The sequence below is a fragment of the Mustela putorius genome, unplaced genomic scaffold (assembly GCF_011764305.1).
Source record: "Mustela putorius furo isolate JIRA1106 unplaced genomic scaffold, ASM1176430v1.1 tig00003898_pilon_pilon_pilon, whole genome shotgun sequence".
In the NCBI taxonomy this organism is placed as follows: domain Eukaryota; kingdom Metazoa; phylum Chordata; class Mammalia; order Carnivora; family Mustelidae; genus Mustela; species Mustela putorius.
In genome coordinates this window covers 4,068,824-4,092,863 of record NW_025422047.1, presented here as the reverse complement: position 1 = coordinate 4,092,863, position 24,040 = coordinate 4,068,824, and the positions used below count along the sequence as shown (strand labels likewise).

General features: G+C 43.0%; 1 protein-coding gene across 6 annotated transcripts in view; it reads right to left on the bottom strand.

The window, feature by feature from the left end:
* Positions 1-4,376: 4,376 nt before the first annotated feature.
* Positions 4,377-24,040, bottom strand: part of CDIN1 (CDAN1 interacting nuclease 1) — a 204,765-nt gene continuing 185,101 nt past the window's right edge. For 4 of the 6 annotated variants that reach the window (XM_045067652.1, XM_045067653.1, XM_045067650.1 and 1 more), the window contains one exon: positions 4,377-6,287. In XM_045067652.1, coding sequence (XP_044923587.1) covers positions 6,158-6,287 — 130 coding nt within the window. In that variant the 3' untranslated portion in view covers positions 4,377-6,157. Of the gene's footprint in view, positions 6,288-11,658; positions 12,774-24,040 lie in introns of those variants that run through there. The other 2 variants (XM_045067651.1, XM_013055394.2) reach the window with 2 other exon arrangements.

The window sequence follows — 24,040 nt, the reverse complement described above, 5'->3', positions numbered from 1 at the left end:
AACCAAAGAACCCTTCTCTCCTGACTCAGTCAGCCACTTCTATAGTCAGGAAGCACTTTGCCAACAATTGAGCATTAAAAAAACGAGCAATTAAAAGGTACTGTTTGCAGTTAACTTAAGAATTTCACCAAATATCTCAAAATTGGTGTTGGAAACACATTTGATTTGAGGCCTTAATCTGGAATTTAGAGGAGACCGTCTCTTACATAGAAATGTCAAGATAATGCCTTAAGCCTCATTTTTTTTAAAAAAGAGAAGCAAAGATTTTTAGATGTTCTGGTTTCTTTAGAAATATACTGGATTAGGGGCGCCTGGGTGGCTCAGTGGGTTAAGCTGCTGCCTTCGGCTCAGGTCATGATCTCAGGGTCCTGGGATTGAGTCCCGCGTCGGGTTCTCTGCTCAGCGGGTAGCCTGCTTCCAACTCTCTCTCTCTCTGCCTACTTGTGATCTCTCTCTGTCAAATAAATAAATAAAATCTTAAAAAAAAAAAAAGAAATATACTGGATTAGACCATGCACTAGGGCTAACTTGAAGGTAATCGCACTGAGATCTCACGAATTCCCCTTCAAACTAAGTATGCATCCTGAGATATTATGATTGATGAACCTGCTTTGAGATTTTGAAGGTTTCTAAAGTAATTCTTTAATACCAATATTGCTTTTCTGATTCTGGTAAATACACTCAGTTTTCAGCTGAAGAAAGTGAGAAACAGGTAAAATTAAAAGAGTTCCGATTATTTCTTTTAAAGCAAGTGAATGAGAATATATTTAGCGTAAGTTTCTATTCTTTCCTTTGTTCCTTCCACATGCACTAAGCACCTGTTCTCTGCCAGGATCTCCCTTGGCAGTTGGGGGCTAGGCAGAGAACAAAACAAATACTGTAGGTGGCTTATCATCTAGGTCGGCAATCTCTCCATGAAATAACTCCAGAGGGAAAGAAGTCAACAGTGGAGACCAGGGTGCTTCTATCTATCAGTTTACTTATGAAAGATCGTAAGGTGGTTTTGATGACATAAATTTTGATTTGCTCTATACGAGAAATTTCAGTTAAAACTCAAGAATGCAGATAGCCTACTATAGACACACTAAATTATTTTTTCTGAATGTATCTGTGTTGAACATAAAAATGGCAAAGGCATTTTTTTTTTTTAAAGGAAAAAGTGCTAGTTATTCTAGAAATACCTTTAACAAGGGCAGTTTGCAGGGGGAATTCATGACCGCTTTAGGTTAATGGTCATTGGCTTCATGTTCGGCCCTCAATTAAACTCTGAACTTCAATTGTTATTACTTAATTGACTTGGTTCTATTTCACGTCAGCATTTCAAAATGACCTTCCCTTTAAAAAGTAAAAATTACGTTGACATAGCACCCTGGGTCTTTAGCTGAGCCTGACATTGCTGTGGGAGTCCCACGCTGTTTTATATATGGTTGGGCCTAGAATTTGCTTAGCTTTGCTATCACTGGGGTACTTCCCATCATCCTTGCCTTTGATAGGAGACAGCTCTAGATAAATCCAAGTGAGGAAGGAAAAGGAGTGAAAAACTAAATGTATCGGGTGCCATGATTATTAAGATGCAAAATAAATCTACAGATACTTCATTCTAAGCACAGGGGGTTAGTCTTAAATACCTTCGGCACCAAAATTAAATATTATACCATGCCTGTTTTAAAAAGGTATTGTCAGGGGATGCCTGGGTGGCTCAGTTGGTTAAGGGCCTGCCTTCGGCTCAGGTCATGATCCCAGCGTCCTGGGATCGAGTCCCACATTGGGCTCCTTGCTCAGCAGGGAGCTTTCTTCTCCCTCTGCCTGCCTCTCTGTCTGCCTGTGCTTACTCTCTCTGACAAATAAATAAATAAAATCCTTAAAAATAAAATAAAATAAAAAGGTACTATCGGTATCTTTTCCTTATACACAAGCAACTCCAAATGTTTCGTTGTTCCACTTAACTAGATGAAAACTTAAATCCCCTTTACTTACACGTAAAAACAATAAGAACAAGTTGGATTTATTTAACTAATGAGTTGGATTTTATAGAAAGGAGGTATGACGCCAAGGTCTAACTCTGCTATACTCACGGAAATGAATTAAGGCATCAAATGAGCATTCCCCTTCCCCCTGTATTGTGGAAAAGTTTTAAAAGTCTTTTGGAAGTACTTTGATCCAGCTTTGAAATCATTTTAGTGGATTACTATTGTATGAAAACTCTAATTTATTGTGCTTGACCTAAGCAGCTCTTTGTCTCACCGCCATATTCAAAACAATAGCAGGAAAGTGAAACACACAAGGGGAGCCCGAGCTCTTCTGGTTATTATTTCATAATCCATCTTCCTTATTTAAACTTTGGAATCCAGGCATGGTCTTAATAAAGGATCATGTTGACTATGTATGGGAAGGTTAGTTTGGGACTCTACAACGAGAGGGTCCTCACTGTGTCACCGCCACACTTCCGTCCCCGAAGAGTGACTCTGGGGACAGGTTGGGAGAAGTGCTGCTCTGTAAATGGTGACATTGCAGGCAGACTCCCCATTCTTTGGATTTCGGTTTCCTCTCCTGTTGAGCTAGCTCTGCGCCTTTACCCTAAGGAACCTTGTCCCAGTTGGAAGATTTTCTGCCTCTCGCCATCCCCCCGCTGCCCCTTGCTGAGGCAACTTGCTCTCATTGGATCACGTGGAAAAGGGTGAGATTCTCCTAAGAACAGGCGAGGGGTGCTTCTCTAGTGAATTCAGACTGGCATTTTACTCATTTGTCGTTTTAATCAGCACACACCCTCCCTTCCCTCCCCTCCCTCACTCAGGCTCAAAGCTGCTTTAAAATTCACTTGTGTTTCAGGCCCTGTTTGCTGAAACACTTCCTCACAGCCTGAACCTCAAACCGCATTAGACCCTGTCAAATCTTATCTGAGAACTTCCATAATTCTTCAGATTCTTCAAGTGTACTTGCTCCCTGCCCATCCCCACCCTAAAGGCACACGGATCAGGATTTAGATGGGATGCGAGTTAGTTTTGGGACCCTTTGCCAGAGAGCACTGGAGTCCGTGAGTAGTGAGGAAATGCAGAATACATGGCCATGTGTGTGAACACTGGCACCGAGCGTGAAGGGGAAGAGGATAGGGCAGAGGTGGGCGAAGTGTGGCTGCACATGAAAGCAGCAAAAATTTCAGTTAGTCGAAACGCTAGGTCTGTACTGGGGGGGCATGTTAAGAGCCTACCACCGAGGTATTTCAGTTCCACAGAGGCCAAGGAACAACAGGTGGAGCTTTCCAGGCAAAGGGAGTGAATTAACTGTTCACTTGGCCGCCGTGCCCGGATTAGCATGGCCCACCAGGGACCATTTAGTGGATGACCTCGCCCAGAGCTCTACTCGATTCCCTTGTGGCTTGAAGGAGTTAATGCATCCCCCAAAGACCAACAATGTATCATCCTTTGCAGCACGGACTCAAGCCTCGCCGATAATGAGCAGGTACACACACCTATAGTTTGAAGAAAATTATTTCCCCTGGAGATCCAGCCTTCTGCTTTGGACTCCTAAGCTTTCCCTTTTATATATGGCTTTAGGAGTGTTGAGAAAAGTTGACATAAACCTCACTAGAAGGCAGGTGAAAAAAAATCCTCCCACTTTTTTTTTGTTGGGGCGGGATGTGTAGGGATGAGGGTGGAAAGGAGTCTCTGAAGTCACCTGAAATATCGGTGCTGGGTCAGCCTTGCCCTCAGCGGTCCCCGAGCCACGCTTCAGATGGGGACCTTTGTTTGTGACTGCAGATGCTTGACAGAACATCATTTAGTTTTACACACAGTCCTACTTTATACACACTCCATCACATAGTTTATCACCGCAGTTTGTAAAATCTTCCATAAAACAAGATTTGGCTTTAATGTTAATGTTCTAATGATGACAGCAATTAAAAAAAAAAAAAGTTGTCATGGCTCACTTTCTAGGGCCATTTTTATTGTTAAAACTAAAAACACTCCCCCCCCCAAAACAAACAAAACAAAACAAAAACCAAACCCAAACAAGTAAACAACGTCTATCGATAAAACAGAGGTAAATATTTCTCCCATAAAAGGAAAAAGAACAAAGAGATTTTAAGCTTCCCATTTGGGAACTCGACTTCCGTCTCCCTACACTCTTCCAATAGAGTAACAGTCCTAATAATCGCGTTAGTTTTATGTGGGCAAAAGCTTAGTTTGAATAACTTGTAACTTTATCATGATATGGATAGTTTGCTGGTTTCTTTTCCCACTTTTTAGGGCCAAATGTTAACCCCCCCTTCATGGAGAGGTGGCGTTGCCTCTGCAGAGACCAACAGCTTCTCCCAGCACAGGAAGTCAGAGCACCCGGTGGAAGGGGGACTAGGAAATGCGAGCACCTCTTTTTACCTCTTCATTTATTTGTGCCCCCTCCTCATAAATTTGTTTGATGTAAAACAAACAAATCCTTGACAAGGGTTTAACAGGCTTTTCAACATCTGTGCAGATAAATGTAATTTATTCCTAAAGCAGACAAAGCAGCTTAGAGGAGGCCATGGAAACTGTTGAACAACAGTTTTGGTTAAAGTGGGTGTGTGTGTACACACGTGTGTGTGCATGTGTGTTCAGTAAGGGCAGTGGTTTCAGATCACTCCCTTGCACTCACAAAATCTGCTCGATACTTCTACACTGAAACAGACGCCTGCCGGAGCCTCCTTCCCAGCTCATCTCCTTCCTTTTTTGTTTAGTGCAACCCACAGCAGAGTTCAAATCCACACGTCTGGACCGGACGTGTCTGAGTCCTTCAAAAGGAGAGGCAGCTGGCAGACTTTTGCAAACCTCCTTTAGGTACCAAATGAACAAGGAACAAATGGCATATTTAGTCTCTTGAAAGAAGCAAGCAGTATATGTAACTTAAAGGTGTCTGCAGAAGTTCTCAGTTAATTCCAAAGTCATCTTCGACATTTTAAAACATATGTATTTTCAACAAGGGGGCAAATATTTTATAAATACATTTTGGGGAATAGAGAAGTTTTTAGTCTCCCAAACTGCAGATTTATAATGAATTTATTGATGTTTTCCATTAGACTGAAGTTTGGTTTGCGGTATAAAAAGTGAATAGATTAAAGTGAACAAATACAAAATCCCTTTTATTTTGCTTATTTGAAAAAAATCACCCCAGGTTTATTTCTGGTACACTTAATTCATTCAAAGCTGAACATTGCTAATACCTAAGTTATCGGAGTGTTATGTAATTACGTAGTATAAAATGCAGATACAAAGCAGCGCACAGAATGTGCTTTTAAAAAATTGTACTCCTAAAAATACTGACTACCCATACATACTGACAAGTAGCCGTGTTTAAAAATAAACTTTTGCCCAGGCTGGTGCCACGCTTCAGCGGTCTCCCCTGAGCACCCCAGTCCAAAGGAGGAGTATGGTTTCCAGACACAATGTAACCAATACTTTTACAGGAGATAAAGAGAAAGTCTTTGGTGTTCAAATAAGTATTATAAAAAGAGGAAATTCTCATCAAGTATATTTTTTCAGCTTGGCCTAATGCCAGCGAAGTCAGGAAACCGTAAAGACTGGACAAAACTAGCATGCGCTACCATCAAGGTCTACTGAAGCCTTGCAGGTGAGAACAGAAATCGAGTTTCAGCCTCCACGTCTTCCACTCTGCTAATCTGTTAGATTATTCCTTGATGGGGATGTAACACTGGGTCCCTGTGAGTGGATAGGAAGAGAACAGGGGAAGGAGGGAGGAAAGAATGAATGGAGGCTTTTGGGTGGGTGGGGGGGTGCGGAAAGAGGGTGATTCGGGAACTGGGAGGAGAATTGAAAAATCACACCTTTCAGTTCCCACGTTTCTTCTTTTGTTCAGTATACAAGGAGAAACCATCCGGACGGAAGAGAGATTATGACTATCTGTAAACTAACTGTTTGACAGAGACAGAAATGCTGATAATGAGTGGGTTGTGTCTGTAGTTCTTGGCTGTTCACATCAGCAAGGGATGAAGGAAAACAGAAACTCTTGATATGTTTGTCTGAAGAGGTAGTGGTGTGGCCACGGGCAGCAAGAGTTCAGCTCAAGTTCAGGGCAGATGCTGCCAGGAGTTTACACGGCAGGAAAGTCAAATTGCTTCCGGATTCACCTCTTCCTCCTGGCTTCTCTTCCAGGATCATCAGGGTCAGGCAACACTGTGGCACAGGGTGACGATGTCCGTGGGGAAACAGGCTTTGAGCAGGATGCCCCGCTCCCGGTTACAGTCCAGCTCCTGGATGAAGCCGTACCAATAGATGACCAAGCCCGGTCCGAATCTGCAAAAACACGGCAAGACAGCATGTGTGTATTGTATCGATGTCATTCTAGAGAAAGGTCATCTCGGAAGCATTGCTAAGACGATTCAGTGACATTACTGTGCAAAGCTTTTGTTTTGATTGCTACAGTTGGGTCGGAGGGCTGAACTTTCAGGAATGAGCTTAGTCAGTAGAAGTACCACTGCTGTCATGGACAGACTTGGGACCTTTCAAGGAACTTGAAGTATCTCAAATGCACGCACGGCCCTAATTACCTTCCAGTAAGGTGTTCTGAAGTCGGGCTGATGTGAGTACCTAAGTGATGATGGAGAACATCCCCACTGATGAGCTGGGGAGCACCAGATTTGGTGCCACCTTACCCTACTTGTCTGTTTCCAACTAAGGGGGAAAATAAAAGAGTGAAGAATAAGGTAAAAAGCAGCACAGCTCAAGGCCATCTTCTGGCTAGCGTATTCTATGCGCACACTCAAGGGCAGAGCTCCCTTCTGCCATCCATTCTTTCAGCTCTTCAAAAACAAACAAACCCATATGGCAACAGGGAACCCTCAGCGAGACCTCATCCCTGACCCTTCATCTGTGCATACAACCTCTATATGTGTGAAATTGGGTTGTAGGTTCTTATCATGAAGATGATGGATTAGGTCGTGTGGACTTGTGAAGACGTATAGACAGACGCTGGCTTAAAACCCCCATCTTTCTCAATTGTGCCTCCAAATTATCTCCAAATTGGTTAGCAGCAGACTCAGGAAGTAGCCCTGCAGACGACTTCACCCATCAGGAAGTTGAGACCTCTAGGCTGGGTTCATAAAGATGTAATCACTATCCATCACCGTGCACACGGAGAGGTTTTGCACTTCAGTTTCACGTTTTTCCTACTGAGAGTACTTAATTAAAGGGCAGCACTACTTTGGGTGTCATGTTGCAGGAATTTTGCAGTGAAATCATAAATTATGAATGTTGGGTTAGTAAAAGGATGTCTAAAAACAGAACTGCTTTCTGTATTCTGACATTATGGCAGGCTGAGCCACGTTAGGCCAAAAAGCTTTTTCCCTCACTGATTTATTACATGCTGTAGTATACTTGCCAAAACTAATAGTACAGTATGGGCTGCAAGATACTGTATGCACAGGAACAAGTTCAGTGGGGTGTCATGGAACGGTTTATTTGGGGATTCACATCCGTAGGGTAGCCGAGTCAGAGGCAAGGTTAATTCAGACTTTTGGACAGAATCAGGAGATGGTGGCCCATCTACAAAGGAGAGGCTCTGGGGGACCCAGGAGCTGTGTACAGTGAGGTGGCCTTGGAGCAGTAGACTCAACGAGATTTCCCTGTGTGCGGGGCTGCCCGCAGACGAGCCTGGTGAGCCCTGGCTTCCATTTCAAAGAGGGTTTCTTAATAGCTTGCACTAACAATGGTCTGCATCTGGGACATCTACCATTTGGTACCTCTATTTTACAGAGAACTCTGATTAGTAGTAAATGATGTCTGATTTGTCCAAACAAGTCCGGCAAGGGCAGGAAGATCTGCAGTTCTGAGGACCGTGTCTGAGGAGCCTTGGAGTCTCCTGTCTATAAAAGCAGCCGAGTCACCGCCTCGACGGACCTAACACTGAGCTCAAGACATTTCTCCATTGGGTTACGCAGCCATCTGGGAGACCACGATGTTCTTTGGAAAGGCACTAATATTTTTACAAAGGGAGGAAAAAAATGTGATCTAACCAGTCATGGAAAAGAACAAAAGAATATATGGGGGTCATAAACAACAAGCTCAGTATTTTAAAGATTTAATAAAACCAAAACACATATCACCAGTGCCGAGAGAGTAGGAGCGGCAAGCACTTTCCCTGAACAGCTAAATCATGAGCCAAAGGACACGAAGCATGACAGCTCTTTGCAAAAATGGCATTTTCCAGGCAGGAAAGCCAGGCTGGGGAACACCTCAATGCCCAAGAAAATGGACTGGTTTCACTTACGAGGCAACAGATGAACTCTGCAACTTGAAAAGGTTTCACGAGGCTGTGAATGTGAACATTTCGTTGTAGTGGTTCACTGCTAGGACTCCCTGAAGGTAGGATCACAGATCTCTGAATGATTTTCAGTATATAGTAGTGACATATCGTAAGGCTCTACCATCTAAGTCTGTTTCTTCCTTCGCTTGTGGATGGAACAATATTAACTCGGAACTACTAGCCCCTCCCGTGGCTCAGAAGCTCTAACAATATGCACTTAATTAAAAAACAAGGCAACACAACTTGTCCTTGTAAATGGCAACTGGTAGGAAAAGGTTTTCCAATTCTGTGTTCTTTGAAGGACAGAAGTAATAGGGACTCACAGGGTGACAAATTTGGAAATTTCATGATCGAACAAGGTCTGGCTGTGTTCCTGATACCTACTTGACTGTATCTCTGAGCTTTCTCCCACAATTCAGGATCCAGAGATTATCAAATGGCTGGCAAGATAACCTTCTAGCAACGTATCTGTTTATGAAGAGGCTGACCAAATTAAGCGACTTCGTAGAATCAATACCTTGGTTATCTGAACCAACAGAAGGGAACATTTTGGTTGATAATTAAAAAAAAAAAATCTAACTCTAGCATTTCCTTTTGAAAAGGTGTAAACCAGGAAGAAAACAGGACCCAGGAAATTTTTAGGTAGGTCAAGTATACATGCTTGTGGGTTGAGTGATTTCACCTCTTTGATGCCTGTTCCCATTAATTGGGGCACTACTGTACAAGAATGAGATCACTGAGAAGGCAAACATAACCTTGTGGCCAGTACAAATCAAAGAGACTGTTAACTGCATTGAAAAGGAACGGGAGTCAGTGGGTGTGAGGGAATGAGCAAAGCAGGTTGGTCTGCTGCTGGGTTTGCAGTTCTTCCTACAAGCCGGACACACTCAGGAATGGGATGTATACGGATTATCTGAATGGATTCTGTAAACACACTTCAAGGTTGACTATAATTTTAAGGTTACTATACCCGTGATCAAGTAAGAAGATCAAAGGCTCCATCCAAATGGATTTTAAAGACTCCTGGGGAGCAGAAAGAGAATGTGAGGGAGTCCTTTTGCTTGCAAATGAAATACCACCAAATGTGCAAAAACAACAAATACCTCCGGGGTGTGGGGGGGGGCGGGAGAAAAGGGACGTGGAAGTTAAGAGAGCCAGGACAGACCTGGAGGGTGTGTATGAAAGAGGAAGTTCCCCGTAAGTAACAAGAGCCTTACAAACGGGTGTGGAAGGGGTCTCTCTGGTGTCCTCTCATTTTAGAGTATTTAGAGAAGTTAAATGGGAGACTATGGAATGAAAGCTGGATACCCTTGTGTGGTTGTGTGCACATCTGTACCCCAGAGATTATCTCTGCTAGATTCCTGATGCTGCTGAGGGTGAAGACCATGTTTCATTTACGTGTTCCCCAGGCCTAGCATGGTGCCTGGCTGGTATCAGCTCCTCTCAAGGGCAGGAACAGAGATAACGATAGGAAAAGACAGCTCTCTGGGGCTCGCTGAATCACTGGCCGACCAGCGGTAGCAAGCTTGCTGGCAAGATTCATCCACTGCCATGGCCTGGCCTTTTTACTAGGGACCATGATGAGCCCACGGATGGAAAATTTACAGATTTGTAATGTAAATTACAAATGTAAATGTAATGTAAATTACAAGTGGCAATGATGGCAACAGTTACAACGTTGCCTATTACCACTTCCGTGCCAGACACTGTTCTAAGCACTTCACACGCATCCAGCCATTTATTTCTCAGCGCCACTCCACGAGGTAGGTGCCATTAATGTCCCCATTCTGCAGATGAAGAAACTGAGGCACAGAACAATTAAGCAGCTGGCCAAAGGGCTCATGGTAAAAAGTGGAAGAACCAGTTTTGGAAACTCTGGCAGTCTGGTTGCAGGGTCTGTGACTGTCTCACTGTAAAGTAGCAATTGACAGGGGACATCCTATTTGACCTTGACCCAAAAATAGAGGAAATGCCTTCTGCAGCAGTGAGACCATGTCTCGAGGGTTGTGCAGGTTTCCGGTGTCACGTTTTTAAGAGGAAGATCTCTGGACTGGAATTGATCGAGAGGAGAATGCTAGGATATTTGAGGAACTGTTAGAATAACAGAGCATGTGTGACCTAGAAATAAGCACGTAGGGTGTTAACATGCTCATTTACCAGCCTCTGATTTTTAGGGCACTCCTGGGGAGAAGGGATTAGATTCATGCTGTAGCTCTCGGTCAGACTTAGGGTAATGTCTCTGAGTTACCCAGAACTGTATATTAATTCAACTTGAAGAACAATTTTTCTACCAAAGTAGCTTTTGAGAACACAGAGTAAGCTGCCTTACAAATTAGTGACATTTCTGTGACTGGATCTATTAAATTGAGGCTGGGCTTTCATCAATTCTTTAAAAAAATGGAGCCAACCCATAAGTTTTGTTTTGCTTTTTAATATGAAATCCTGCGTACTCAGCGTCTTTTGAGAAATTAGTTGATCTGGCAACAACCAGCTGGAGCTAAGCAACAGTTGCCCCCTTCAGACAAGACATATGTTTCAGGTTTGGTGTGGTCCCCACCATTCTCTGGTCCTCCCTGAGGTCGAGGCTCAATACCAGGTGCCATCTACCTTTGTGTGGGTGCCACAGACCGTCCTTGCAGAGACCCATTTCTCCATACTCCCACCTCTGTCAAATTTGGGAAAGCAAAAGAGAATGGCAGAGGGTTTTGTGTTTCAAGAAAAAAAAATCAAAGAAGCCACATTTCTTTTGCTCTGCCTTCTCTGCCTGCTTAATGTGGTCTACCTGCCCCAACCGACATTTGAATTCTTGACCCCAGCCCTGAGATCTCAGAGGTTCCCAAACTGGGGCCAGAGCCTCTTGAGATAATAGAGCCTTATGCACGCCAAGCACTATCCTCAGACAGAAAAAATAAAGATGTCTTATTATAAACATGCAGATAAAATAGGATTCACAGTAGTTTTCTGTCATTATGGATTGTCTAAGTAGGTGGGATCTAAAAGCACAGCCATAATCACATGGGGGATAGCAAAACTTGCTTAAGGATTTCCACATTTGGCAAGATGGGGAGACGTTGTTCTAATCTGGCCAGAACTTCTATGGGTGGATGTTACATACAGGTGGAATGCTGTGTCTATGAAATGGGTAATTGTAAGGCATATTAAAGACTTGTGAAAATACCTAGCAAATTTGTAACTAACCTGTCCTTTACACAGAAGGTTCATTTTTTTTTTTCAAAGATTTTATTTATTTGACAGACAGAGATCACAAGTAGGCAGAGAGGAAGGCAGAGAGGGAGAGAGGAGGAAGCAGGCTCACTGCTGAGCAGAGAGCCCGATGCGAGGCTAGATCTCAGCACCCTGAGATTGTGAACCCACTGAGCCACCCAGGTGCCCCAAGGTTCAACTTTATAGTAAAAAATGAGCTAGAGAAAAAGGCTCCTAGGTATGACATCAGATCCCATATAGAACTCACTCTACAGACAGCAGTCTTTACATATAGGAAAAGAGGTTCACAAGAGAAGCATCAGACTAAATTGGGCCACAACAGAAATGAAGAAAGGCCCACAGCAGTGGCAGATCTGGAGTGCTGAGCTGCAGCTAAGAGATGCAGACTGATTCTATGGTCAGCTGTCTTCCCAGCTGACCTCAACAATCCCTGCCTCTTGGGATTCAGGCCCTTGTATACTCTCCCCCTGAACGCTGGCTGGATCTAGTGACTTGCTTCTAACAAGGAATAGAGCGGAATAGTGCTACCAGACACTTTCTCTTGCCTTCTCGACTTGTGTACTTTGATGAAGCAAACGGCCATTTGGGAGAGGCCTGAGTGGCAGGGAAGCGAGGGTGGCCTGTGGCCCACAATCAGACAGGAATGGAGCCCTCGGCGCAATAGCACCCAAGAGCTGAATCCTGCCAATGACCCCTGAGTTTGCAAGTGTTTCTTTCCTCAAACCTTCAGAGGAGACCACACTCCCTGGACCAGTGTCTTGAATGTGGCCCGTGACAGAGAAGAAAGAAGAGAACCCAGTTAGGCTAGGCCTGTTCTCCTGAATCACAGAAAAAAGTGGGGTAACAAATGTGTGTTACTTTAATTAGCTCTAGAGCAACAACACACATGCTGGACTTGAGTAATCAAAGACCATTCTTCGCATATGCAGTATGGAAAGGCCTAGTGGCTTTTGATTCCAGTTACATTCAAAATCCAGAATCTACAGCAGGAGTTACCAGAGGAGATTATCCGCAAGTAGCCACTCTTCATCAAGGCTAATCAGTTATAAAGCAACGCTGTACTTTGACCCTAATGGAGCTCCCCGGCTCCTAACTTGGACTGTATGCCAACACCTCTGCCTGCTGCATATCTAGGACACTGGGGTTACCCAAGGATGGAGAGAAGTCATATATAAAATGAAGGATTCTGGATATTCTGGATGTTTCCTCCAGGGCTGTGGTTTCGGTGCTGCTTGGTTATCGGGCTTCCGAGGCTGCAAGGATGAGACGGAGACAGGGTGTGAGAGGGCGGGTGATGGGCAGAACGCTTGCCAGTCAAGGTGAGGGACTTCTGACGAGGGAAGAGACATTTAAAAACCTCCAGCTGTGGCCATCTGAGGCTGTTTGGTGTTGGGGAAATAGGCTCCATCAGTCACGGGTGCTGAGGAGAGACCAGGATAAGCAGATGGCTACGTTTTGTTAAGTTAAAAAGAGCGGGGCATTCTGTAATAGAGCCACTGCCACCAAGGATGTTCTACAAATGGGACTTCAGTGAGTAAATGCTTAGTTTTCCGGAAGAATTTAGCTATCCTCGGGCAGTCCCCTAGGATGTCAAAATATGGATGTTGGACAGAATTGGAGTTATGAATCATGTCTTTCGCTGCAGGATTTTCTGAGAAACTCAGAGGAATGGATAGAAAAGCTGGGCCCCTAAATTCAGGAAAGATTTGCTTACTCTTGCTCAGCTATTAAAAAAAAAAAAATACACTGCCTTTCCTTGCCACATCTCTATACTATTTTTTAAAAAGCAGACATTTCTTGGATGGTATTTTTACTTATGGAGAAAAGGGAAGAAGATTAAGTGTCTATCGTTAGCCTTTTCCTTTAGGCTTCTTCACAGAGTGCTGAAATGAAAGGTGTAGATGGAGGAAGTCAGGTTTCTAATCACTGTTAGAAACCATTTTTGCTAAATTAGCCCTAGTAACTCCCTGGTTGGTGTCCTTGACCGGACATTATAGTGTCTTTGTCTAAAAACACATATCAAGGAGGGCCTGGCTGGCCCAGTCGGTAGAGCAGGTGACTCTGGATGTCATGGTTGTAAGTTCAAGCCCCAGGTTGGATGCGGAGATTACTTAAAAATAAAATCTTAGAAGAAATACACATATAAAATGATACGATTCCAATAACCAACGCTAAAGAGGTAACATCACCACCACACTTAGCACACGACAGGCAGTGTCGCAAGGCCTTTTCCATGTACAGATCTGATACTCACAAGCAACCTAGGAGTGTCCCCATTTCACAGAGGAGAAGAAACAGGAGGCAAAAAAGGGGAGGCTTTGAACTCCAGCAATCTGGCTCTCTGGCTTGTACTTGTAACTACTACACTATACGGTCTCTCACTGTGCCTTGTATTTACACAGCAATTTCTAACAGTCATTCAATTGTGGAAAAATATTTACAGCCCCTGGAAAAGAGAGCCAGGCAGGGGCCCGGAAGGCAGGCGACTCATCAAAAGCCCAGCATAGGAGTGGAGATTCACCTGTCTACAAGGAATAATTCTTCAAGTGTGAAGTCAATAGTTTCACACGAAAAAGTTTATCTAGCTACTCGTTTCGATTTAAGTGTCACAGTGTTTAGGCAGTATATGGAAAAGCGACTTACAATTCAGGTAAATTAAAATGATTACATTTGAGGGAGCCTATTGAAAGCATCTGACAATCAGTAAAGTAAACGAGGGAATGAGAATTACTGAATCACTGCATAAAGTTCAGAGGAGAGAGAGGTCTCCCTGCTGTGAAGGGATTCAGAAGTTATGGGGCGGAATCTAAACATGAGGAAAGAGGAGTAAATCCAGAACACTGCCTCAGCCTGTTCACCTAAATGGAAATAAACAGCTGGAATAAGTTATGAGGAAAACTGAGGAAAGCAACGGGTCTAAGTGAGCGTATCAGCTGGAGATTTGTTTTTCCAGAAAAGGAGGTTCAGACTTCCAAGGAGGGTTGTGCAATGAACCCCAAAGGCCCATTTTTGCTCCTAAAATATCTTGAGTATAGCGATGTAGCTTATGATTGTTATGTTTGCCCAGAGCCCAAGTTCTAAGAGAAAAATCACATCTCTCAAAAAAAAAAAAAAAAAAAAAAAAAAACAAACCAATAATCATGCTATGCTTGTTACCACTTTCAGTAATAGGAAAGGGAAGGGTGGTGGGATTCATGTATTCCAGAATCTGCCTCTCTACTACATAGAATACGGGAAACTCATGAGGTTGATCTAAATACTTCCCTTTGCAATGAGCTAAATCACCATGACTACATAAAAAAGGACTTTCGATGCACTAGGGGTCCACAGTATAAGTCTGGATCGACACAAGAAACAGTTTTCAAGTGAAGGATAACAAGAGGACTATGCAAGGATTTGATGAGTTTAGTCAAGTCTCTTGTCCATGAGGGCCTTCAAACAAAAATAAAAACTGTGTTGATTCAAATCTTGGTTTCTGAAACAAATCTTTTATTTAAATTCACAGGTAAATTAAAAAAAAAAAAAAAATCCTTCTCCAGAAGAAGAACAGCCCAGAATATATATTCTAAGTTTTTTCTCTTTCTCCTTTTGAGTTGCTGTGTGGGCTCTGCACTATCTTCTGAGGATGTGTGCAGACATGTGGCTGTTGGAAGTCAATGGTTTCACCATCAAAAAGACTTGCATGTGGTTTTCATGAAGGATGCATTCTCAAACACAGAGTTCAGGACGGCCGAGAAATAGAAAACATCTTGTAATTGTTTTAAAATAAACTCTCCCACTGTTTATTTCATTTTAATCTGCATGTCGTAGATTGGTTATGTACTTGTTAATCACTGTTGTATGTATCTCAGACAGAGTTGTAAATAACTTTTCAGTCCAACTGAAATATGCTTGCACATGTTTATATGCAAGATGTGTATGTAAATACGTGTACAATAATAATAGATTAGTGACCAGGTAATACAGCATTGTAAGGTTCTGGCACTACGGTCAATTTAATATACAATGCAAATATTCTTTTTCTGCAGTTTCTAGAGGTGAAATAAAAATATTAACTTGCTTGTTTTATTTACGTTCTTGTTTGGTAAGTCTGGGTTTGCAAAAATGAAATGACTAAAGGGAGAGAACCCTAGTTACAAATCATTCTCCCTCCATTCATAGTGCTGTTATTAAAAATAAAACTCTAGCTCTTTGTAACAGCGGCTCACTAGAATTTTGAAAATAAAAAAGGAAAGCTATAAGTACTCATTTCACGTCAGGTCTTTATGCCACACAGAAAATAAACAGAAAATACCTTATTTTGAAGAAAACTTAAAATGTATATAAATATACAACCACAACCACCTGAAATTCTCCTTGATGTTTATATAACTTGGCATTTTCATGTCGACATTAAATTGCCTGGAAAAGTGCTTAATTTCCACTCCACTTTGTCCTGTGTTGGATATGCTTAGATGCCATACTTAACTGTCTCTGTGGCCTGTCGTGAATTTCCTCTCACAAGAGAAAAAACAGAGATGAGTGGGATGGAAACCAATGGCAGAAGCTCGCTTGTCTTTCATCTCCAGTCTTTAATATGGGTTTCCTTAGAGAAATGCTTATTCCTGGGACTGGGTCAGCCGTGCTGTATTTTATCTACCAAGAATTGAAATGTACATGTGCGTGCACGCACATGAATCTTTGTCCAAGCTTGCACGTGGCTTCACAGCAGAACAGGACAAGCTCATGTGGTCATGGCCAGTTCTGTCCCTGCCTCAGTTCTTTTGTCTATAAAATGGGTGTGATGCAGATCTTTGCAAATAGAAAATACAAGGGACCCAAAACACAACAAGGGGCTAGTTAGGAATTATCCCATCATCTTTATCCAAAATGTCTTCTGAAGGTAACCATTTTAAGCAGAATTTAGTCCCCATTTTCTGTGATGACACTATTATTGGGCACAAGGATTCTGGAAGATGTTTCTTCTGCATGTGGGTATTTCTAAAGTTTAAAAAGCACCAAACATGTGTCTCATGCAAGTTGCCTGTGATGCAGGATGTCAGTGGACTCGTTATTTCCTTCAAGGTGTTTAATAAATATTTTCAACTCAAAAAAACCCCACAGAACTACACACAAGCCTGCAAACCCATCCTGCACAGAGCACAAGTCACAAAAACCTCCCCCATCTCCTTAAATAGCTTACAACTTCTTTCCATAATATGGGATCAAAATCTATTTACATTTTAGGTGTAAAATAGAAGTTATCAATTGAATACATAAAATATTAAAAGGTCCACAGCAAAAAGATTAAGTACAATGACACAATGGCACTCTAAAAGTCTTCCTAGACAAGGAGAGCTCAGCTAAGTTGCATTGATCCATAAAATGGCCCTTTTAATTTTCTCCATTATAGAGTCACCTTTTGGGGGGAGAAGGAAGAGTGTGATTAGAGGCCAGAGACACGTCAAGAAATGGTGGGATCAGATGCATATTGAGACTGTCTTGTTATGAAACTAGGGGATAAACTTAAGTCTGATAGACCTGGTTTCTGTTTCAAATGAGGACGTATGGAATGGATAGCATCTCCTCAAATGGGGAAGAGAGAAATACCAAAGTCCTAAACCCTAAAAGTCACAAAGCACCCAAGGTCATGTTTACTTTGAAAGCATTTAAGTACTAGGAGCACTTCAGGGGGACCTTGGGTACAAATTATACCTATTAGAATTTATACCCCAGCCTTCTTCCAAAAGTTGGGGGTACTTTACAAAATTGGTTGTGTGAATTATTATGTTTTCTCAGTTATTTCCCCAGGGAAACATGCCAAAGGCAAACCCATCATTTCACCTGATTTAGTGTTTGAGGCCAGAGATTTTATAATTGATAGGATGACCATAATAATGGATAGTGATCATCATACTGGTAAAGCCTGGGCTGACTGGCACAAATGGCCCATTTCGATGTTTACCAGTTAAAGTCTACCCCTGACTTGCTCTAATAAATTTTGAGGTTATTTCTGAACTCTGCATTTCTAACTTTCTAAACACTAAATTTAGAAATGTGTTATAAAATAGAAAAGGTTTTCTTATATAAATATTGCCTACTCCAAATAGGTTTTGTCACACAGTCTTTATTAGGTAGAGGGGAATGGGGTCTCTCTTTTCTTGGCTCAGGTCTCAAAAGATTACAGGGTAACCCAGAGTTCAGGCAGACGTTTATCTCAAGGCACAAAGAGATTTATGCGTTCTGGATATATAAAAGTCTGCTTAAAATAAAAAATTATTGGAATTTTCATCCTTGGCAAAGTCAAATAACTAAAGGATTAAGGCTGATACACGTTGCCCTATAAATCTATCATTAACCAAATGTGACACAATGCTTCAGGTATGTCAAATCCCAACTTGCTCTAAATGGGTAGTTAAAATTTTCTCTCACAATAAATATTTCACGATAAGAAAAAGCTTGTCAGCTAACTAACACAATCCTCAAATGCAAAACTCCAAATTTTTACAGATCCATGAAGGCAGGTAAAGGCTGGATTGCGGGGAGGTGGGGGAGTAGAAGTTGGAACCATCCAGGTCCTTAGCAAAAAAAAAAGAAAAGAAAAGGCCAGGTAATAGGAAACAAAACAGGACTCTTGGGGGGAAAAATAAAATATATGGATAATCCGGTCTTGCAGGTATCAAACACTTCCAGAATATGTAAACTCTACAGGGTAGCTTGTGTATCAGGAGCCCACAGGGGTCAGCCAGTAAATACTGGCTGAGTAGATACCAGAATGCATGGATGAACACTGTGTAGAGCTCCTGTCCCGGGAGATGCTAGGAGTGATAACATGCAATTGGAGACAAAAAAAGGAAATTTTTAGAGAGAAGATGAGCCTTAAGATTATGCCCACTTGTGTACTCTGAAGAGCTAGTCCCAGAGGTTCCGCTCTTCAGGATCTAGGTTTTTTCCAGCTTGTTAGTGGGAAGAGAGGATGCTGTGGTTTAAAATCTGGTGGGATGTGTGAGTACTGCTCCCTGGAAGGGACACCCCTGGTATTTGTGGTCCTGAAGGGAGGTGGGCGGGAATTGGCTGCTGAGGAGAAAAACTAAACATCCAGGAGCCAATTGCTGCCCACGGGTGGCTCTCCAAGTCCTTTAAATACAATCAATTTAGGTAGGCTTTTGTTTACTGTAGCTTTTATCTAGAAGATAAGGTTGTAAAAACGTCAATCACAGTGAAGTACTACCACTCCTGGGCGGTATCTCAGCCGGCTCATCTGTTTTACTTCTTCCTCCCTTTCCAAATACCTCAAGGTGTTTAAGATGAGTGAGAAGATATCCAACTATTAAAGTGAACTGTATTTGTGTATGACACATGGATTTGCACTCGGTCAACCGCAAATACCATCCCTGCGGTGCCCCTGTTCCCAAGTTCAACAGGAGGGCCCCCGCCTGTGTTCCCCTCACGGCTTTACTCTGCCACACAAAAGCTCTACAGAATGAGCTTTGTGCCCTCTCCAACAGAGCACCTTTAAGAAAAGGAGAGTCTGAGGGCACTATATTGGGGTAAGGCTTTTCATTTATTTATGCCCAGCCTCTGGACAAAAGAGGCATGGGACGATAAAATAATGAAACAAATAGAAAGTGGGGCTCAGGGAAGTTCAGAGACCATATGTCCTTACTTTATTGTTAAATTGAACTCGGAGGTCAAATAGATAGTTAGGAAATTTTAAATGTAAGCCCATAAAGATCCTACCTGATTTTGTGTATAAAGGCATGATGTAGTTCATGGATCCCTAACTCGAGGCTCTGAGCCAGGACAGCTTCTGAGTGAGGAGGGAAACTCAGAGTGAAAAGGCCCCCTGGGCCAGCTCCAGAAGAAGGGCAGTGAGGCGGACAGGACAGCTGCGAGCAGGCAGACCCATGGGAGGGAGGGAAGTTGGGAATCACTTGAAACAGACTTAATGCTGGAGAGGGCTGGCGGGCCCTCCTGGGTAGGTTAGGGTCGAGTTGAGGGTTTGCATGGTGGAAGATATCTTATCTGTCATTCTTTGGGTTTTGAGTCATTCCCCAGGTCTGGGCTTCATGAGTAATTTTTCTATTTGATCTCCTTCTGAATACAACTTGAGTAAGGCATTCTAGTGCACGTAATGCCCTGTTGTTAACCCCATTTCTGACTCAGGTCCCTTAGATTCAAAGAATGCTTGATGGACCCATATGGTAGAAGTAGCCCCCATCTTTAGAAGTGGTAGGAGAGACAGACCATTACTTCCCAGAGTGAAATAATACCACCGACAGTCCTGTTGAGAATTGCCAGAACCGCAATCCTGACAGCAGCTACAGAGCCATCACTACAGGCCAACCACTCCTCAGCTCTTCGGAGGCGTGGTCTCATTTAAAACAAAAGCTATGAATGGCTAATAGGAGTGCTTCTATTTTCGTGTTGAGAAAACGATTACAGAGCTCTGCTCAAGGGACTCTGGTGACCAGGAAGAACACGGATACTGAGTGCTTTCTCCTGCCTAACACTGTGCGGGCCACTTCCTACACACCATTTAATACCTGCAATGGGCCCATGAGGTCGGAAGTTCTAACAGGGCCATTTTGGAAAACAAAACACAAATGCAGAGAGGTCAAGTTCTTTATCACACAAGGAGATAAAGCTCCAAGGTGGCCAAGGCACCAACCCAGATCTGTCCCCTGTCACGCTCCCTCTCTGAACAGCTACCTTACGTGGTCCTGAGCTTGGGAGTCCCCGTTAGTGTCTAGTTTCAATACAAACCCTTTACTTTGGGATTCTTCCATGGGCAATAAGTCCTCCCTCTCCTATAAAATATGGAGGCTGAAGACCGTCATCTTCACATACCTCCCGTTTTTAACTTCTGTGTCTTAACTTGTCTATCCAGAAAGCAGGCCTCATAGCATTTGCACCCTGGAGTCAAGGTGGATTGGAGAATCAATAAGCTTCATAACACTTCAACTTGTGTATATTCATTATTGCCCCATTACAAAAATTCTACCCCAGAGTAGAATCTGATAAAGAAACTTCCGCAACCTTTACTCCCCCCTTCCCAGTCCATGAATGTGTAGATTTATCTCAGGAGGACTGGGAATAAATCCACTAACAAGAAGAAAACTGGACAGCCAAGTACTCATCAAGGCAGGGCTCGGAAGTCCTTTACCTAGGCTTAACCCAGGGAGAAAAAGTCAAGGTGAGGAACCAAGGGAGAGGGAGTGTGAGTAAGGGAGAGTTGAACAGCAACCACCTTTATAATTCAACTAGATGCTTCTCTGAGCCCTAAGGCAGGAAAGGTCACTTCACAGTCATTCCTGCCTTTAAAAAGAAAGGCCCATCAGCATCATGTGACCAGGAAAAACTACTTCAAAAGAGACAGGAGAGAAAACCTGAGTGATGTCAGTGATCTAAGTTTTATTTAAATAGAGGCTCCTGTTCTTCATGACAGGACACCCCTGTGCCTGTTTCCATATTTAGGTCCCGGGTTGCATGACAGAGGGGGGCTGCACACACCAATTTCAGGGCAAGGTTCTGAAGCTTCATTGTACTTATCCTAAACTATTTCCTGTCAGACCAAGGGCCTTGTGAAAACTCTCATAGTTCATCTCTGTAACAAATGGTTTTATTATCTAAAAAAATGAGAACCATGAACGAACCATGTTGATCATCTTAATCTAATACTTAAAGACTCAGGAAACTTCTCACTCAGGAAACAATCAGGAACTCAGATTGTCCTGACAAAAGTAACACAAAGAGACTTTCGGGACCCCATGGCTGGCCCTTAGAACAGATGGGGACCACATAATGGGTCTTCAGGAAGCTCAGCAGCGAGCAGTATTTTCTAAAGGTGGCCAATCTCTGTTTTCTTGTGATTGAAAAGCTGCTTATTGGATAATTGTAGGAAAGCAATATTAGACCAAGGGTAGGTTTTTTTTTTTTTTTGGAAACAGGTGAAGGACCATGTGAGTGTGGCAAACTACACGGTGGGATCCCAAGGCCAGGTCACACTTTAGTGAACTCTGGTTCTAAAGACCACATAGGAGCACCTCGGAGCACCCGCAGACCCAGACTATCCTGTCTGGTGTTCCAGGCCCTGTGCAAGGCTGACCTCCCTTTTGTCCTCACTGCATGACAGAGGCAATATCACCTGCTGCCTTCCTGAAAATGCTGCCAGGTTCCAGGGGAGCCACAAGGACAAGAACACCACCCTTGTCTTCCAGGTGCTCTCAGCCATAAGGGAGACTGGTGGGTTAAAAGGTAGCATGAGGAGACCAAGGTTGTAAGAGAACAGGGCAGACGGCAGATGGTAGTCCGAAGAAGGCCAGGGAAGGCCGGGAGCAGAGATGAGGCGACCTTGGGAGAAAGTCTTGAAAATCAAGGTTCACTAAGTAAGGGAAGAGGCTTCCAGGAGAGAGACAGGCATTTGCAGACAGAGAGATGAAAAAAGGCATGGAGGTGTTTGAGGCAGTGTGGAAGAGGTCTGGAAAAAACAAGACCGTGGGCTTGGCAGAAGACAGGGCTGGAGAACTTGGGTGGGAGTGGGGCTGCTGAGGGCCAGAGGGGCACTGTCCAGCTGACTGAAGCATTTTGAGGGCTGAGGGTATGGTAGGCAGGAGTGGAGAGGGCACCTCTTCCCACGGATCCCACCACACTGCAGACACATCAGCCCTTTGCCCCAGGGGGATCCTCTTTCATGAAACCCAAGGCTATGTTTCTGTGTGGAATTTCTGAGCTAAATATTTACTTTTGCAGGGCCAGGGTATCTACTATAGCTCACTTATTTGGGGGGTAAACACATTAAAGAAAAGTATACATTAAAACAAATCTTTCCCCTTCCACCCACATTTCCAGTCCACACAGAGAAAAGGCTGCCATTCAAAAAATATCACAAAACTATCCCGAGGGCTCAACTTTCTGGAGTCCTTGGGACGAAGTCTGTAGTATGTAAACAGCCACAGCCTTGCTCCGCGGGGTTCCTCCAGTTTGTATTCTTTGAGAATTCTGCCTGCATGAGGCCAGCAGCTCACAGTTTCCTTAGTGGCTTATGCAGCAACCTTACCCTACTTAATAGGAGTCATTGGTGAAATTTTTTGGAGATAAGGACTTCCAGGAGTGAGTTCCCTTCTGGTTGTTTTTTGATTAAAAGCAAGACAAGGCAGAGCTACTCCAAACCCGTAGCTTTACTTTGCAGACTCTGTCGGCTCCAAGTTGGCCCCACGTAGGCCACTGGGGCCGGGCCTGTGGTCTGATTCCATCGAGCTGAAAGCAATCTGTCAGTGGGGAGAGGAGTTACGGAGGTTATTTTAAACATTTAGTTAAGCTTGTGATGGTCTTCTTTGAGAGGCATTCCTGGATGCAAACTGCCTCATCCTGGGTTACATAAGCTATTGAAGGAGGTTAGACGGAGGTCCCTGCAGTCAGAGAGCTGGTCCACCCATGTTGCCATTAGCTGATTAATAGGTGTTTATTTTTAGGGCTTGAACTAACAGGCCACACTAAGGCCAATGCAAGGCAACATTTGAAGTAATCTGTGAGTGCCCCACACTTGCAAAAGACCAACTGGGCAGTTGTTGTAGCTAAGAAGTCCTGGCCAGACTAGCAAAATTTAATGCCAATGACAGTGAAAGCCCTACTCTTCATTATACAAGAGGGCTACTGCAAAAATAGATTCTTATCACTATTTAAAGAAACCAAAAATAGATTCTTATCACTATTTAAAGAAACCAAAAATAGATTCTTATCACTATTTAAAGAAACCAAAAATAGATTCTTATCACTATTTAAAGAAACATTTGGGGAAGGAGAAAGAAAAAAAAATGACCAACTAATTGTGGCAAACTCTCATTCAATATTGGATACTAAATAACAAATCCCTAGTATTAGGTTCAATGCCTTCTATAAATAGTAACTAGGCTTGCTATTATTTTAATGTTTTAATGTAGGGTCCATGCCCAGTGTGGAACACAGTACTGGGTTTGAACTCGTGACCCTGAGATCAAGACCTGAGCTGAGATCAAGGGTTGGAGGCTTAACGGACTGAGACTCCCCAGGCACCGTAGGCTTGCTATTTCTTTTTTTAATGAGATATTTAGAACTACAAATATAGGCTATAAACACTGTAAAACATTTGGATTTATACAATTTACTTTGATTTATGGGGCTTACGATTCTATGGGATCCAGAAAGCAAAATGGCCAAGTGAACAGGTCTCTCATCGCCAAACACTAAATTTAAGAGACGTTACAGTTACGTATTTATATGTCATGTTTCACTTCCAGAGACACAATGTTGCATGAAAGCAGTACCTTGTCTGCTTTCGCATTACCTGGCATTTAGCAGTGTATGGCACGTAGTGGACATTGAATAAATGTTTGTTGAATAAATGAATGGCAGGCAGAAGAGTTATGTGGAGTATCTCTGCACAGCTATTTCCCTGAGGTCTGGTCTAGGTCTTGAACCTAATGGCATACACAGTATGGGCTGAATGGTTTTAGAAATAGTGCTATTACTCGCTTTACTTAATCATTTGCCTTTGTTTACT